Genomic DNA, 18,872 nt, shown 5'->3' with positions numbered 1-18,872 from the left:
CAAAGTTTAGGAGAGTTAGGGTGAACAAGTGAGTGGCATTTGAACATACGTTTGCTTGAGGTCAGATCACAACCTTTCCAGAAGCAAAGCTCGAGGAGAGCAGGAAGAGAGGTTGACCTCTGAGCACATTCTCTACAAGTAAGGCCTTTGGAATAATTTTATTGCTACAGTGAAAACAGTAGGGGAGGCCTGAGGAAGCAAGGTGATGGGACGCATGGCTACTGTAGTCTGAAGGAAGGCCTCACCTTCCAGAAACTCACTTTCCAACTAGGGGCATAAGGCCCTATCCCCCATCTTTGCCCCCAAGCCCATATCCCTGTAGATTTTAGATCCTGGCTATGCCATTTTCCAGTATGCCAGCTGGGTGATTCAGAAGCAGCCACTGGGAATGGAGAAAGCTATTCCGAATGCCTGTGGCCATGGGCTGGAACAAAGACGCGTAAGGCTGGTGTGCCAGCTCAGACCGAGGACGGCCGTGCCCTACCAGCCCGGTGGCGAACCTCATTATAGAGTGGGATAAACTTTCCCGATGTACCTAGAGCCCTTAATTAGCCTCTTCTGTACACTCTGTTTTGTAAGTTCGATCTTCTGAAGTGGGGATGCCCTTTATTCCAACACATGCAACTCAAAAGGTCTACTTACCAAGTCTTGTCTTAAATCTCTCTGACCTCAAGTGAATGGCCTTGAGAAAGGTCCCATCAGGGCTGCTGCTGTCTAGCAGGTGGGAAGGAAGTTGAGGCCTGGGAAGGAGAGCCTGTCTCCTCATTGAGGTCCCGCTGTGACTCATCTGTGATTCAGCCAGCCGTCTGCAGCTACTGGAAGGCTCTGTTCCATGGAAAAACTGTTTCTGATCCCCACATTCCTTCTTGGCAGACAGCGAGGCTTTGGTCTTGCTCAGCTGGCTTCTTTCAGCTATGTGGCCCATCGTCAGGGTCCCATCACTGAGGCTGTCCTCCTGCTTCTGTGTCTCGGCGTCTGGTTCCCATCCTTAGATTTATCACGGACAGGAGCAGCTCCACGAAGACTCTCCTTCAGGGTGTTGTTTTAGGGAATTGAGAGGAAGGGCAGAGTCCTGAGTTCCAGGCTGGCCAGGCCTCTAACAGGCTTTCTGACCTTGGAGAAGTCACATCTCCTCTCTGGGCTAGGTCTCTATAACCCTGGCGTGAGAGGATTCTATTTTTCCTTTCTACCTTCTTACTCTTTATTGCCAAGATGCCTTTCCTGGCTCTCCATGCCTCAAGTGCTCTGGGACTGTTGAGGGAACAAGATGTGTCAGGGCTGGTCACACTCATGTGGGCATGGTGGGTCCTGAGAGGGCTGCACACACGGAGGTCCCTGACCCTGCAAAGCAGAGGCCTATGCTGCGGGTCCTGCAGCTGCAGTGCCAAGCACTGATCTGGGCCAGGGAGGGGTGGGGGGGGCACTGCTGGGACCATAGGTTGTACAGATGTGGGTCACCGTACTGTGTGACCAGGGACTTTAAGAGGCAGGACTGGAGGGTGTTCTTGCCTTCTTTTTCCCCATCCTCGCTTCCCAGTCTAAATGTCCCCATTCCCAAGTCAGCGCTGGTTTCCCAGATGGACATGTCCCCTTTGGAGGCTCTCCTCATTCCCTCTCCGTCCTCCGCAGAATCACGCTCTGCTCAGAAAGGGGAATAGGGTGGAGAGGGAGTGCTTTCCCTTGTGCACACTGTCCCCTGAGCATCCTCTGAGAGCCTGCTCCAGCCTCCAGAGGCCTGGGACGTGGCCCTGTCGCTGTCGGCTCCTGATTGCACTGCCCACTCTGCCCCACCGGTCTCCCAGAAGCAACAGTGTAAGACTGTTTCCCTGTTCCTGTCGCCTCTACAACCTTCAATCCCCTGCTACTGCTGGATTCAGATTGCAGGGGCCTCCAGACCACACTTGATCTTATTTATTTATTGTGGTATTTCCATAAGAAGAGGCTGGTGATAGTGCTGCTCGGGGACGTAGAAAGTGGAGATGCAGAGTCTTTGACCGATAGGAATGGTTCACATCTTGGCTCGAGCACTTGAAGTGTCCAGGTGCAAATTCTTGGTCCCATTTTCCCCACCTTCTGCTGCAAACTGCCCTCCCTCGGCTCTCTCCATCTCTGTAAATGGTCACCACGTTCTGCAAGTCGCTCAGGCCTCAAACCAACATGGATGGATGGAAGGATGGATTTGTGTCCCACATCAACTCCGTCAGCAGATTCTGACAAGTGTACATTTGAAATCTCCCCAATCCGACCTTTCTCATTACTTTCAACCCTGCCACACTGGTCCACATTCCTGTCTTCTCCCACTGTTGGGGCGGCTCCCAGGTGACCTCTTCTCTCGACCCACTACATGCCCACTCTCTCTGGCAGCCAGAGGGATCCTTTGATAATGCAGGTCAGATCATGCCATTCTTCTGTGCCAACCCCCCAGAAGCTTGAAGCTTACCTCTTTCAGTGCAAAAAGCCGCAGTTGTTGGAGGCCACCCACAGTTCACTCACCCCTCACCTCCTGGGCCTCGCCTCCAAACACTCAGCCCCCTCACTGACTCTGTCTAGATGCTCCAGCCTCTTGCTGTTCCCTGAATATGTGGAGCATGGCCTTTGCACGTGCTGCTCCTTCTGCCTGGAATAAAGTTCCCAGACTGTATGTGGCCCGCTGCCTCATTTCATTTCAGTCTCTGTTCAGATGTTCCCTTCCTAGCAAGCCAGCTCTTTCCTGACCTCCCTGGCTAAGCTCGCAGATGTCTTTTGTTCGGCATTTTCTAATCTTGTATCTTGCCTTTTTGGGCTTCCTAATACCGTCACCACTTGTTTCTCCTTCAGGAAAATGTAAATTCTGTAGCAGAGAGTTTTTATTCCGTTCGTTGCTTATATGGTTGACCCTTAAACAACATGGATTGGAACTGCATGGGTCCACTTATATGCAGATTATTTTCAATAAATATATTGGAATTTTCCTATGAGGGAAAAACTCATGGACAAACCATGTAGACTAGAAATCCTGAGAAAACTAAGAAAAAGGAGGTATTGTTGTAAGAATACAGTCTATGACACATATAACATACAAGATATGTGTCACTTGAATGTTTATTATCGATGAAGCTTCTGGTCAACGGTAGGTTATGAGTCAAGTTTTTAGCGAGTCAAAAGTTACAGGTGGCTTTTTGACTGAGCAGAAGAATTGAGGAGCTAATTCCTGCACTGCTCAGGGGTCGGTGGCTTTTTGACTGAGCAGAAGAATTGAGGAGCTAATTCCTGCACTGCTCAGGGGTCAAGTGTATTAGTGTCCTAGGACCGCTGTATCGAAGTACCAAAAACTGGGTGGTTTAAAACAAAAGAAATGTATTATCTCCCCATTGTGGAGGCTGGAGGCCTGAAATCAAGGTGTCTGCAGGGCCGTGTTCTCTCTGACAGTTTTAGGGAAATCGTTCCTCACCTCTTCTAGCTTCTGCCGTTTGTTGGCAATCCTTGGCATTCTTTGCCCTGTAGCTGCAACATTCCAGGCACACGGCTGACTTCTCCCCGTGTGTCTTCATATCGTCTTCCCTGTGTGCATGTCTGGCTCTGTGTCCAAAGTCCCCCTTCCTTCAGGACACCAGGCGTATTGGATTAGGCCCACTCTAGTGACCTCAGGTCAACCTGCTCATCTCTAGAAAGGCCCTATTTCTGATTTTCCAAATCAGGTCACATTCTGAGATACCAAGGGTTAGCATTTTGACATATCTTTCTTTTGGTGGGGGGAAGCACACTTTAATTTAGAACCGAGTTAAACTGAATTCCCAGCTCCAACTAGGCACTCAGGGAATGTGGGTAGAGTGTGTGAGCGACTATCGTTTACTAGCCGAGCCAGCTTGGCTAAGTCATCTAACCTCTCGGAGCCCCGTATACAATTAGTGCTCTAAAAAGGATCACTATTATTAATTTTCCAGACTAGTACATGGGGAATCTGCTAAATGCCTGGAGTTATTATTATGAGGTTTGATAACGTAATGTGTGCACAGCACCTTGCATTTAGTATATGCTCAATCAACGGCATTTAGTTTATTAAATAAAATGTGCACTGTGCCTGGTGATGGAGCATATTTCATTTCCTTGCACACAAATAAGACACTGCCATTGTGCTCGAGGAAGGTGATTCTAGTCGATGTGGAAAAACTCAGCTACGTAAAATTGTAGCTTCTCTGTTGGAGAATCCTGGGCCAGGAGAACTGGAGCAGGATGGGGAGGAAGCAAAACTGCTTGAATTTCTGAGAGCGAGAAGCTGTTTTGCGTGTCTTTACCCAAAAGGATATAGATCTGCATGGAGGGAGGGTTCTCGGGGCATGCCTCCGCTGTGTTCTGTGAGGCACCTTTGTCAGTGACCTTGATGGCTGCCGGGCTCAGATGGCTTACTTATTAGGTTTGTAAATGATAAGCTAGAAAGGAAAATCAGCATGTTAAGTGAAAGACTAAATTATGAGTGAAGTCCGTAAGATAAAATATAATCCATAAGATAAAATATAACAAGAATAAACATTGGTTTCAGGAAATGAATTTTATATGGAGAAGTGGGGACGATGTGGCTTAACCTGGTGGTTTTTCAACCTTTGATGTACATCAGAATCACCTGTGGAGTTTTGCATATTTGTTTTTTTTTTTTTTTAGCTGAGATGCCAGCGTGTATCTGAGACCTTCTGAAACGAACTCTCGGGGGGAGGTACTTAGTAGGTGCCCAGTGTTGATAGGGGTTGAGAACCCCTGGGTTGCGGGGACACGTGTGAACAAGCGTGGGCTGAGGATATGTTATTGCAGAGCACGGTGTCCAGGACACAGAGGACATGTTGTTCTGGGTTGATCCTTCTAGAACATCAGCCTTGCACAGGCAGGGATTTCTGGTGGTTTTGTTCATCGGTGACTCCTGAGTGCCATTATATTCCCTGGCATGGAATGGATTCTCAGTGAATTGTTGAATGAATGGACTGAGTTTTGGGGACTTTTCCCTAATCAGGGAAAGAAAGGGGCCAGTCTAGATGTGCCAGGTCTAGAAACTATACTTAGGAAGTATCATATGGTATGGTACGGTACGGCATGATATGATATAACAATGTGAAAGCTAGTAACTTACAAGTGCATACACTGGAGAGGTGAAGGTGTTCTGATGCGAGGAGAATTAGGAAGGAGACTGGTAACTGTTCCTGAACACCTGCTGGAGGGTCTCCCAGAAGAGCATGAGGTGTATTCCATATGCCTCTGGAAGGGGGTTCCGCTTCAAGTGCCTACATTTGCAGGAACTAATGTCTAACGTGCTCAGCGGTCTCAAAATGGAAGGGATTGTTTGGTCCCTCAGGGAGCCCTTTGTTAGCCGAGGGTTCAAGCAGAGGCCAGTTGTCCACCTGTCACGGAGGACGGTGAGACCCTCTTGCATTGTGTGGACCGTGGAATGAGGTCACCTGGATGAACTAGAGCTTGAAGCAGCTGTGATCTTGACCAACCAAAGGTCTTTCTCTAATTTTTCTTTCTCATATTTTCATGAAGAAATTGATAGCCCAACCAATGTGGTCACTGATCGAGTGACAGAGGACACAGCGGTGGTCTCCTGGGTCCCCGTCCAGGCTGTCATAGATAAGTATGTGGTGCGTTTCACCTCCACCAATGGGGACACGAAGGACATGGCGGTCCCCAGGGAGCAGAGCAGCACCGTCCTGACGGGCCTGAAGCCAGGAGAGGCGTACAGAGTCTACGTGTGGGCCGAGAAGGGCAACCAGGAGAGCAAGAAGGCCGACACCAACGCCCTCACGGGTAATGCAGGGATGGGAGCCTGAACAGGTTTCTTCATGGCCGGGAGAAGACTGATGCATGAATCAGGAGGCCGATGCCCACCAGACATCAACTCTTCTGCTTGCAGGGGTGGGGAAAGGGGTTGCAAAAGCAATGTAAAATTTCACAATTATGATTTTTCCCATTTTAACCTCAAACAAAAGAAACCAGCCTTTTTATTTTATTTATTTATTTTTTTTACACAGAAGTTCACACTTATTTGGTTTAGAATTCCATGTGCGACTCTCTCAGAGCAGAGTAACACTTCCTAATTTTCAGGTTTTGGATGTTAAAACTCAAAACATTTGGCTGACAGTGAATTTGAATGCTTATCTCCATTTGCAGAGGCTGTACAGGCACTTTGCTTATCATCTGGAGCTCTCTTTCAGACCGTGGAAATGGTTTGTCTCCTGAGTCAACAGTCACCAAATGTATCGATTCTGCCTCGAAGCTTCCAGAAACCAGAAGGGTCCGTCCCCAGACTTCACCTAGCTGTTCTGCTCAGCTTGGGCTTGTAGATGCCCTGAGATGGCAGGGGGTGTGGGGGGGGCACATCCCAGACATTGTTTCTGCGTAAAGCCTCCCCTGCTCCTGTCCCTGAATTCTGAGCAATCACATCCTGGAGCCCACTTGAGGTTCCAGACACTTGACAGGAAATCATAGAAAAGGATTCGCTTATCGATTGGGCTCTGTTCTGGACACTTAGTGTAGAGACAGTCAGAGAAGCCGATAATTCGTTAGGAATGTGGTTTCAGAAGCTTGACTGTCCACGTTTTAATCCTAACTCTGCCGTTTACTAGCTGAGTGGCTTTGGGCAAGTCACTTGACCTCTGTTCCTCAGAGTCTTGTCTGTAAAAGAGGGCCTATGAGTCTTTACCTCACGGGGTAATTGTGAGGGTTACATGAGTTTAATCATGGAAATACCCAACACATAGCCAAGCGCTCTGTGAGTGACCGTAGTAATTATTTCTTACAATGTGTCTCAGTCAGCTTGGGCTGCTCTAATAGATACCATAGACTGGGGCCTTCAACAAAAGAAATTTAGTTCTCACAATTCTGGAGGCTGGAAAGTCCCATGACTGGGCGCTGGCTGATTCGGTTTCTGGTGAGAGCCGTCTTCTTAGCTTTTAGGTGGTCACCTTCTTCCTACACCCTTACGTGGTGGACAGAGGAAGCTCAGGTCTCCTCTTATCAGGCACTGATGCCATCATGGGAGACCTACCCTCATGACCTCAGCAAACCTCATTATCTCCCCAAGGTCTCGCCTCCAAATACCATCAAATTGGGAGTTAGGGCTTCAGCATAGGAGTTTGAGGGGGGACACAGACATTCAGTCCATAGCAAATGTTAATCAGCATTCAGCCCTTGATGGATTTCACGGTGTGGAGCCCCCTGGGTCAGGGGTGGGCCTTATCTCCTCCAGGAGGAGAAGCTGCCAGTAAGGATGGTGAGCTCTAGTGGTTTAAAGGCAGGGTCAGCACTTTCTGTGAGGGGCCAGAGAGTGCGTATGTTCAGATTTTAGGCCATAGAGTCTGCGTTGCAACAATTCAGCTCTGCCATTGAGATGCAAAAACAGCCACAGAGTATGTGTAGATGAACCAGTAAGACTGTGTTCAATAAAACTTTATAAAAGAAGGCAGTGTGTCAGATTTGGCCTATGGGCTGTTGATCGCCACCTCCTGGTTTGTATTACACAAGGCTCTCCATTTAGTAGGATTTTGAGTGTTGTGAAAAGGAAGCATGTGGGTCAGTCTTTTTAAGATGGTAGAAGTTGGGGGCGCCTGGGTGGCACAGCGGTTAAGCGTCTGCCTTCGGCTCAGGGCATGATCCCAGCGTTATGGGATCGAGCCCCACATCAGGCTCCTCTGCTATGAGCCTGCTGCTTCCTCTCCCATTCCCCCTGCTTGTGTTCCCTCTCTCGCTGGCTGTCTCTATCTCTGTGGAATAAATAAATAAATAATTTAAAAAAAAAAAAAAAAAAAAAAAAAAAAAAAAAAAAAAAAAAAGATGGTAGAAGTTGGAATAGAGAAGAATCTTCCTCTCTCTTAGGTGGGGGTGGTGTGAGTCAGCACCCCAGATTACGGGAAGCCACTGGGATGTGGTGTGGTTGGCGCTGTCAGGCCCAGAGCCAGGCTCTGGGGGTACGAAGATGAAAGACATAGTTCACGCTCATGGCATTCACAACCATCTAGGTAGAGAAGACAAGTAAAAAAGGTAAAGCACAGTGAGTTATGTTATTTCTAGAGCCAACAAATGTCCCTGGAACTGTGGGAGCCAGAGGAAAGTGTACTTAGCACAGGCTGGGATGGGAGAGGGGCTCATGCAGGCTGTAGGAGGAGGCGACACCTGGGCAGAGTCTAGACGGAGGGGTGGGCATCAGCAGTGGGAGCAGCATATGCAAAGGCTTAAGGTATAAGAACAGGACAGTTATTTTTCTGTCGTATCTTAATATGCAAATATTGTAATCATCGTAAGTGGTGTGGATGGTGGCCAGGTCTAGAGAGTGGCGTAGTGAAGGGTGAGCATCCCAGAGTGAAACTCCTCCTTCCATGTCCCCTGTTCCAGCGCTTTCTGAACTCGGTGCTCCCCAAGGTGAGCTGTCTCCCATGGCTGTGTCCCGGCCACCCGGCCTGGCTCTGCATGTCCAGCGATGGTGCAGACGTTGGTCATGCAGTTGCTTTCACAGAAAGCTCTGCCATTTGAGGAGGTGGTTTTTGAAACAGGAATATAAAGGCATGCTACTCGTGCACCATGGCTACTTGGCTTTCGGACTCCAGGGGTTCACATTTTAAGGAGAAAGGGGTATTTCATGCCTCAAAAATGGCACTTGTAATAACAAAGAGCTTATATTTAAGCATTTACCATGTGACTATCTCACGTGTGATTTGCCATAACCTGTGAGGTAGGTACTGCTCTTTCCTCCTTCGTGGAGGTGAGGGGACCGAGAGGTAAGGTTTACAGTCTGTCCAAGTTAGCAACTAGGAAACAGTGGAGCCCAGATTCCAACCCAATTTAACTGCATAGAAACCCAGACAGATTCTGCAAGTAAGATTATTTTTATCCACCCAGACCTCAAATACCATCAGTATAAGTCTTCTGGTTCTCTGGCCACAGACATAATGTTTTATGTGGAAAGAACTGACAGCTCCTACTTCCAGGATATTTTTCTTCCCAAAGAAAATATTAGAGCCAATGCAGAGATTTATTGAAGTATAATTGCTTTCAGGTACAAGGAGTCAGGAACTGAAAGAGTGTATTATATAAATTCAGGGTAAAGGAGAAATTTGTATATGAAGACCATCTTTTCTTTTTCTTTTTTTAATCCAAAGGCTACTTTTGGGTAAAGTTTATAGAGCTGAGACTATTTTGGCTTTGTCTGAAAACCCTACATCTCATTAAATGCTATTAGCTCATTCTTGGAATTTCAGACCACTTGCTTAATTAAACCCTTAAGTTATCCCAATCACTTGCATAGAACAGACTCTGAAATTTGTTGAGATCATCATGTTGTCTGTGTATGTGCTGGCCTTTCAGGAAATAGAGAGTTGGTAAATGCTACATTCTTTCATCTCTCTTAAAGAAATCGACAGCCCATCAAACCTGGCCACCGACCGGGTGACAGAGGACACGGCCACCCTCTCCTGGAACCCAGTGCAGGCTGATATCGACAAGTACATGGTGCGCTACACGTCTGCGGACGGAGACACCAGGGAGGTGTCCGTGGGGAAGGAGCAGAGCAGCACCGTCCTGACGGGCCTGAGGCCAGGTGTGGAGTACACAGTCCAGGTGTGGGCCCAGAAGGGGGCCCGGGAGAGCAAGAAGGCCGACACCAAGGCCCCAACAGGTAACAAGAGAAAGATGGGCCATCAGAATTGAGTTGTGAGTGTGTGGATTTGAGTGTGCATGGAACCAAAGATGTGGCCTGACATGAGAGACTGTGCATAGAAAGTTCTAAAGATCAAAAAAGACAGTGCGTTCCAGTAGTGGTCTCAGTGGGCTGAGAGCTGGTAGCCGTCGCCCCGCCTGATAGTGATGAGCTGCTCACGAAACCACTCAACCCGCTAGGAGGGAGAAGTAAAGCTGTGCAGTGGCCACGTTTTCACACTCAGCAAAGATGTTATAGGCTCTGACCATTGCAATGCTTGCGATCATGCTTTTCGAATGATTCTCGTGAAGTAGCCCTTGAGAAAACGATCAATCGGGTACCCTGAATGTCGTGGCAGATGTTTAACGATGGTTTTGATGTGCCATGATGTTGCTAAGAAGACGTCATCCTCCCACATTTTAGGGAGCTGAAAGCCAAGAACATATGTTAAGTTTGCAATGAGTAGTCTTTTGAAATTGGGAGCCAGGGGTTACTTTCTCCCTTGACTCCCAGGAGACCCTGGATGGGAATACCGTTGCCTTGTGCGGAGAGAGCCCTAGAAGATGAAAATGACAGTGACGGGGTGGTGGGTATCTCTTCCATGGCTTCAAAGCTTAGGCTTTTCCAATTTTTTTTTTTTTTAAAGAAATTGACAGCCCCAAAAACCTGGTGACCGACCGGGTAACAGAGGACACGGCCACCATCTCCTGGGACCCGGTGCAGGCCGTCATCGACAAATACATGGTGCGCTACACGTCTGTGGATGGAGACACCAGGGAGGTGTCCGTGGGGAAGGAGGAGAGCAGCACTGTCCTGACGGGCCTGAGGCCAGGTGTGGAGTACACAGTCCAGGTGTGGGCCCAGAAGGGGGACCAGGAGAGCAAGAAGGCCGACACCAAGGCCCCGACAGGTGAGGAAGCATGCATCATCACTGTGTCACTGCTGAGCTCATGGTCTGTTGGTTTTCCTTCTGTGACCTTGGCAGAAAGGGAGGTTTTCCAGGTTGGTGTCCTTGCAGAGCCCACTGTGTATCCCTTACTTCGATTTCATGGCTTCTCTTAGAGTGCATAGCTCGTCTTGTCTTCAAACTTTGGTCTTTTAAGATGGATATTATTACTCATTGTCCTTTGTTCTCTGCGTGTGCGTTTGCTGTGGTTAACATACCGAATGCCCCCCCTGATAAGGAATAAACGTGATTGAAAGCCCAAGTGCCCGCCCTGTGGGGGGAGCCTGACTGCGATCCCAGACCTACTTTGTTTTCCATCCTTACTCGTTTAAACCCTTTCTGTGGAGCTTGCTTTTTGTTTCTGTCCTTTGGATGAATGTTTTAGGCAGAAATAATAACAATGTTTTATTAGCGAAAAATAAGCAAATATCTGATCACTTTTAGTCCCCAACATGTATCATTTTAGTAATTATCCATACTTCATTTAAAGTTAAAGCTTCTCCCTGCCATCAGCTTGGGCCGTTGGCAGGCTAACTGCAGGCTAACTGCCTGCCCTGGGAAGGGAACGTGCTCGACTTCTCTGGTATTTCCCTTCTGGTACTTTAGGCCCCCTCCTTCCAGCATGCTAACTGCGATTTCTGACCCATGTATGTTTGGCACAGCTTGGAGAGAGGTCAGGGAGGAGAAAGAGGAGAGGTAAGGGGTCTTACTTGGCCGTAACGGTCACAGCTGCCCCGGGCCTGTTGTGGAGCCTGACGGGTGTTAAAGCTAATGTTTTCCCTCATGGAGCACTCTGCATGCTCTTCAGCAGCCCCCCTACACGCCGGTCTTTCATCATAGTAATCCTGTTGGCAGACGCATCTCTCCTGCTGGTCACCTGTTCCCTTTCCTCTGCCTGCACATGTGGGTGCACTCTGGTGCCTTTCTGGTTGGGGTCACTTCATCCCTCTGGTGAGCCTCTTGGACATGTTCTAAAACCATCCCAGGTGGGCCCTTTCTTCCTTTCCTCGGGTCCACGGGGAACATGCATGTACCCTCTGTCCATTCAACTGAATGTATGGCCCTTTTGCAATGCTGCAGCCTCCGATCGCTCTGCATCAGAGCAAACAGCCGTTTTCTCACCTCTTAGATATTTTAGGCCCATGTCAGACACCAGCCCGCGGTGCTCCCCAAGCCGTGGGCAGAGTTTCTCAATCTTGGCACTATTGAAATTTTTGGCCTGATTAATTCTTTGCTGCCGGGGTCCATCTTGTGTGCCATAGGCAGTTTAAGGCATCTTGGCCTCTACCCATTAGACACCAGGAGCCTCCCTATCCCACTCTGAATTGTGACAACCAAGTTGGTCTCTCGACCTTGCCAATCATTCCTGGTTGAGAACACTTGCTCCAGGGTATGCGTAACCCGCTCTGTAAGGGATCCCATTGCAAGTGCTTATTTGAGGTTTGGGTCTCACCCATGAAGCTCACAGTGTGATGGGCTCAAAGTAATCCACTCTTGAAGTCCCATCTCTTTGGCCTCTCGAACCTCTTTTTTTTTTTTTTAAGATTTTATTTATTTGCTGGAGAAAGAGAAAGAGAGTGAGTACAAGCAGGGGAAGTGGTAGGCAGAGGGAGAAGAAGGCTCCCCACTAAGCAAGGGGCCTGATGTGGGACTTGATCCCAGGACCCTGGGATCATGACCTGAGCTAAAGGCAGATGCTTAACTGACTGAGCCACCCAGGTGTCCCTCCAACCTCTTTCATAGTCTGGAGATGGCTGGTCAGCCAAGGGCCACAAGACTGTTGGTCCTGCCTTGGCTGTGGGCTCTCAGGTTGGAATGTAGATACCAGTTTTCTTGGGGTCACAGCCCAAACCAGTATAAGAGAGTCCTCCTTGATCATACCATTGCACATCTGTGATAGGACCTAGAAACAAGGACTTTAGGGAAATGACTTTTGCAATGAATTATTTGACACAAAAACATGCTATTATTTTCTTGGTGACTACATTTTTTAATGCCTTCCTTGTGCATAGTATGGAGGCTCATAATCTTCATTCATAAAATATCAGCAAGGTGATATAATTAATAATAGCTTATGGTCATTGGTCATCTAGTCTGTGCCAAGAATTGTCATAAAGGGCGTATTATTATTAACTCATTTAATACAGCAAGTTTCCAGTATATAACTAATATTATCTTGCTCTGCCTTTTTTTTTCTATAGACACTAATATTCAATATTTTCAAGGTCCCTTTTTACATGATATTTTTTGTCTGGGTTTTCAGAGGCACCCAGCGAGATATGTACAGTAACTATTAATCCTATTTTATAAATGTAGAGATGTGAGATGACTTATCCAAGGTCATCAAGCAAATTAGTAATTTATGAAATTAGATGTATGTATGGAACATTACTGCTCAAAGGAACTTTAAAGTCTATCCAACCTGAACCCCAGATTTACAGATGATGAGGCTGAGGCTCAGCCAGAGGCAGGTGAGATGTGCAGGGCCATAGCTTTTCTGACTCTGGATCTAGTGCTCATTCTACTGTCCTGTGCTGGCTGTTTGAGGATCCAAGAGTCCAGCCATGGAGAGAAGATCTATATCCATGAACCAGCTGAAAACTGATATAGAAGATGGGAAAAACATAAGAACAGGAAACTGCCTCCCTCCAAGCAACATGGTCTAACTCTTTGGTGCTTGTTAATAGTGCACTTTAATTTTCCTTTCAGACATTGACAGCCCAACAAACCTGGTGACCGACCGGGTGACAGAGAACACGGCCACCATCTCCTGGGACCCGGTGCAGGCTGTCATTGACAGGTACATGGTGCGCTACACGTATGTGGATGGAGACACCAGGGAGGTGTCCGTGGGGAAGGAGCAGAGCAGCACCGTCCTGACGGGCCTGAGGCCAGGTGTGGAGTACACGGTCCAGGTGTGGGCCCAGAAGGGGGCCCAGGAGAGCAAGAAGGCCGACACCAAGGCCCCGACAGGTAATAGAGCATTGTTCTTTGAGAATGTAAAGCCTAAGCTTATGGCTGGTCCAGTTTGTTTTCTTGCTTTGACACTGGCAGACTAGATGATTTATGGAAGGGTAAGATGGTGTCCCTTCATAAGAGACTGCACACACCATCTTTCACCTCCCTTTTACACATGATCTCAAACTAAGGAGCTCACCCTTGGCCTCATACTTTGGTCTTAGAAAGAGAAATGATGATTGGTCCCATCTACTCACCATTCCTCTGATTTGTGTTCAATCATTGAAATGTTTCTTCTTGAAAGGGAAAAGATAGGAAGAAACTATATATGTTAGGATCTGTGAGCCCTGTACTTTAGGGAAATGGTTTTTGCTCTGATCTCTTTGGGACAAGGAAGGGTTATTGTCTTCTTAGTGGATAAATCCTCTCTGGAGCACTGTGTGCTCTGTTCTGAGGACCCTAAGGTTGCACTTACATACTGTATTGGTTTATAATTTTTAAAGCTCTTTCATCTCACTTTCCTCATTTTTAAAATGATGTTACTTACATATTTTAGAGAGAGAGGCAGGGGTAGGAGCAGAGGGACAGGGAGAGAATCTCAAGTAGACCTCACTCTCAGCACAGAGCCTGACATGGGGCTCCATCTCATGAGCCTGAGATCAGGACTTGAGCCTAAATCAAGAGTTGGACACTTAACCGACTGAGCTACCCCGGCATCCCTTCTCATTTTTTTGAAGAACAGATTTATTGAGATATAATTTGTTTTCCATAAAATGTAGTCTTTTAAAGCATGTAATTCGGTGGTTTTTGTATATTTACAATTATGCAGCTATCACTAGTATCTAAATCAGAAGATTTTCATTACCCTGAAAAGAAACTCCTTGCCCATTAGCAGTCCCTCCCCATCTCAACTCCCCTAGCCCTAGGAAACTACTACTTTCTGTCTCTATAGACAGAGTTCCTTATTCTGGACATTTCATATAAGTGGATCCATACAACCTGTGGTGTTTCATGACTGGCTTTATTCACTATGTGTAATATTTTCAAGGTTAATGCACGTTGTAGCATGTGTCAGTACTTTATTTTCTTGCCAAATAATATTCCATTGTATGGATGTAATACATCGTGTTTATCCATTTGTCCCTGAGAGCATTTGGGTTGTTTCCACTTTTTGGCTATTGCGAATAGGGATACTATGAGCATTTGTGTACAGATTTTTGTGTAGACATGTTTTCAGTTCTTTGGAGTTTATACATCAGAGTGGAATTGCTGGGTCACATGGTAACTCTATGTTTAACTTTTTGAGGAATGGCTAAATTGTTTCCAGAGTGGTGGCACTAGGAATGAATGAGGGTTGTTCCTCATTTACTTGGTCCTCAGAGGCATTTGGTGAGATGGGTAGCACAGGGATCAATATCCACATTTTACAGTTCAGAAACCTCAAATACAAAGACGTGAATAATTTTTATAAGTCATGTAATTAGCTGATGATTCAAGGAGTCAGATTTGTGGAGTATTTATAGAATATTATGGTACCTTAATATCTAGATAGTAAGGCCCGCAGTCTACAAAGAAGGAACTGAGGCTCAGCTGGAGGCAGCAGAGCTAGCTGTCCAGGGCCACAGCTGGCTGATGACAGAGTTAGCCCTAGACCTCTGGTCTGTTGGCTTTGCTCTGGGCTTACCTGCCACTCTGCTCTGCATCTCTAGGCTGGAAAAGAACCTCGCTCTTCTGACTCTGGATCTAGTGCTTATTTTACTGTCCTGTGTTGCCTTCTTGAGGATCCAAGAGTCCAGTCATGGAGAGAAGGTCTACGTGCATGAACAGGCTGAAAACTGATATAGGAGATGGGAAAAACATAAGAACAGGAAACTGCCTCCCTCCAAACAACATGGTCTAATTCTTTGGTGCTTGTTAATAGTGCACTTTAATTTTCCTTTCAGACATTGACAGCCCAACAAACCTGGCCACTGACCGGGTGACAGAGGACACAGCCACCGTCTCCTGGAACCCAGTGCAGGCTGATATCGACAAGTACACGGTGCGCTACACGTCTGCGGACGGAGACACCAGGGAGGTGTCCGTGGGGAAGGAGCAGAGCAGCACCGTCCTGACGGGCCTGAGGCCAGGTGTGGAGTACACAGTCCAGGTGTGGGCCCAGAAGGGGGCCCGGGAGAGCAAGAAGGCCGACACCAAGGCCCCAACAGGTAACAAGAGAAAGATGGGCCATCAGAATTGAGTTGTGAGTGTGTGGATTTGAGTGTGCATGGAACCAAAGGTGTGGCCTGACATGAGAGACTGTGCATAGAAAGTTCTAAAGATCAAAAAAGACAGTGCGTTCCAGTAGTGGTCTCAGTGGGCTGAGAGCTGGTAGCCGTCGCCCCGCCTGATAGTGATGAGCTGCTCACGAAACCACTCAACCCGCTAGGAGGGAGAAGTAAAGCTGTGCAGTGGCCACGTTTTCACACTCAGCAAAGATGTTATAGGCTCTGACCATTGCAATGCTTGCGATCATGCTTTTCGAATGATTCTCGTGAAGTAGCCCTTGAGAAAACGATCAATCGGGTACCCTGAATGTCGTGGCAGATTAACGATGGTTTTGATGTGCCATGATGTTGCTAAGAAGACGTCATCCTCCCACATTTTAGGGAGCTGAAAGCCAAGAACATATGTTAAGTTTGCAATGAGTAGTCTTTTGAAATTGGGAGCCAGGGGTTACTTTCTCCCTTGACTCCCAGGAGACCCTGGATGGGAATACCGTTGCCTTGTGCGGAGAGAGCCCTAGAAGATGAAAATGACAGTGACGGGGTGGTGGGTATCTCTTCCATGGCTTCAAAGCTTAGGCTTTTCCAAATTTTGTTTTTAATTTGTTATTATGTTATGTTAGTCACCATACAGTACATTCTTAGTTTTTGATGTAGTGTTCCATGATTCATTGTTTGCGTATAACATCCAGTGCTCCATGCAATATGTGCCCTCCATTTTTTAAAAAAGAAATTGACAGCCCCAAAAACCTGGTGACCGACCGGGTGACAGAGGACACGGCCACCATCTCCTGGGACCCGGTGCAGGCCGTCATCGACAAGTACATGGTGCGTTACACGTCTGCGGACGGAGACACCAGGGAGGTGTCCGTGGGGAAGGAGCAGAGCAGCACCGTCCTGATGGGCCTGAGGCCAGGTGTGGAGTACACGGTCCAGGTGTGGGCCCAGAAGGGGGCCCGGGAGAGCAAGAAGGCCGACACCAAGGCCCCAACAGGTGAGGGAGCATTGTTCTTTGAGAACGTAAACCTAAGTCTATGGCTGGTCCAATTTGTTTTCTTGCTTTGACACTGGCAGACTAGATGATTTATGGAGGAACAGGATAGTGTCCCTTCGTAAGAGATTGCACACACCATCCCTCACCTCTCTTTAACTCATTTCCTTACAAGTCAGGTCCAAGTGGCAGTTTCAAGCTACAGTTTTGCCATGATTGGATGGTCAAGCCCAGAGACTCTTTCTCTGAGGGAGTGCAGGAATATTTAATTGTGGACAGTATTCAGGGCCTCACATTGTGTTTTGAGTGAGAACAGAAAATGAAAAACATTGTTAATATTAATAATAACATGCTGAAAATTCAACTTTGAAAAATAGACTTTACATCTACCAGAGCAAGTAAATATATGTGGTGTGCTTTAGCATGAATGAATCATGGTAATTCTGGTTTTAAGGATAAGGATAACTTCTATGTTCTATTCTAATTCGATTGTGAAAAAGCTGTATGGCCATAGTTCTCTAGTGATTTAACCAGCTAACCAGCATTACAAGTGCATCTACAATACGTAAAGCGTATTGAAAGTGGTTTTTGATTGGCGGATTCATTTAACAAGGCATGTTGAGCATTTACCATGTGCTCTGTTCTCTACGAGGCTGTGGGAACCCTGAGGGGAATAGGAGGTGGCCCTATGCCTCTAGGAGCTGACGTTTGCATCTGGCTATTAGAATCATCTTGTATGTAATCAGAGGTCTTCATTGACATGATGCTAGAAACAAAATTATTACTGCTTGTGAGCATGGGCTGTGTCTTCTTCAACCAGGCCCTGCAGGTTACCTAACACCATGCCTTGTACCTAGTGGGAGTTGGACATTCGCTTACTAAATAAATAATGAGGTTTATTTTATTTAACTGTTAGTGGAGGTAATAGTGTAGATTTGTAGATTTTGGTTTACTGTGCTTTCTTCTTGGGGATCCAAAGTCTGTCTGGGGAGAGGAGATGTATCTCAATGAAGCAGTTAGGGCATAGGTGATGGAGAAAGCACGAAACGTGAAAGGATCTCACCCCAAGCAAAATGACCGTGAGGGTCTGTACCCTGAGGCCTATTAATAGTGCATGTTGATCAGTACTTTTCCTTTTAGACATTGACAGCCCCAAAAACCTGGTGACAAACCAGGTGACAGAGAACACGGCCACCATCTCCTGGGACCCGGTGCAGGCCGTCATCGACAGGTACATGGTGCGCTACACCTCTTTGGACGGAGACACCAGGGACATTCCGGTGGGAAAGGAGCAGAGCAGCACCGTCCTGACGGGCCTGAGGCCAGGTGTGGAGTACACGGTCCAGGTGTGGGCCCAGAAGGGGGCCCGGGAGAGCAAGAAGGCCGACACCAAGGCCCCGACAGGTAACAGGAGGGAGGAGAAAAGAAACTCAGGTCATCACTGTGGGCTGATTGATCTGTTGCTGCTAAATCATGCCACTGCTGCTTTTGGGGTCTGTGACTCAGGGACTGTTTTAGGAAAGTTTGTTGTAAAAAACTTCATTCACCTAAAGAAAAATCAAAGTATAGTCATGGATTTAGTGCTGAGCAGTCCTGTGAAGGTCTTAAAACTCTCTCCCCAAACCTGTGTTTTAACCGCTCTGCCTCTCAGTGACAGCAAATTACAGGGAATATGGTAAAACGAATATAAAATTCCAAAAATCTGTGGATTAGAGAATTGTTTTGTGATAAGCTGTTTTATGTAGGTTTGACTTAATAAACGGCGTGTAGTTTAGAGCAGCAAGTGTTATCTTGGCAGGTTGGAGCTCTGTGCTCGTTTCAACACACAGGTAAGTTTTGATGAGCGTCTTCTAAGGGCAAGGCCTGGGATACAGTGGCAAACAAAACCGATATGATTCCTACCCTCTTAAAGTCCAGTGGGAAAGATAGGCAATCAACAAGCAAACAAATTATAACTGTGAACTATGGTCGGTACTATGGAGGAGATGAACATGGTGCAGGTATAAAGGATAACAGGGTAGGGATGTTTCTTAGAAGGGATGGGATAGTAATAGTTAA

The 18,872-nt window shown here is 47.1% G+C and overlaps 1 protein-coding gene across 2 annotated transcripts in view; it reads left to right on the top strand.

Moving 5' to 3' along the window:
• TNN (tenascin N) overlaps window positions 1-18,872 on the top strand; it is a 60,002-nt gene that overhangs the window by 19,063 nt on the left and 22,067 nt on the right. For both annotated transcript variants that reach the window (XM_087858694.1, XM_087858697.1), the window contains 7 exons: window positions 5,509-5,772; window positions 9,371-9,634; window positions 10,302-10,565; window positions 13,311-13,574; window positions 15,503-15,766; window positions 16,554-16,817; window positions 17,955-18,218. In XM_087858694.1, coding sequence (XP_087714820.1) covers window positions 5,509-5,772; window positions 9,371-9,634; window positions 10,302-10,565; window positions 13,311-13,574; window positions 15,503-15,766; window positions 16,554-16,817; window positions 17,955-18,218 — 1,848 coding nt within the window. The remainder of the gene's footprint in view (window positions 1-5,508; window positions 5,773-9,370; window positions 9,635-10,301; window positions 10,566-13,310; window positions 13,575-15,502; window positions 15,767-16,553; window positions 16,818-17,954; window positions 18,219-18,872) is intronic.

Source organism: Ursus americanus, chromosome 2 (assembly GCF_024610735.1).
Source record: "Ursus americanus isolate L20-20 chromosome 2, mUrsAme1.1.p, whole genome shotgun sequence".
In the NCBI taxonomy this organism is placed as follows: domain Eukaryota; kingdom Metazoa; phylum Chordata; class Mammalia; order Carnivora; family Ursidae; genus Ursus; species Ursus americanus.
This window is presented reverse-complemented; position numbering and strand designations above follow the sequence as displayed.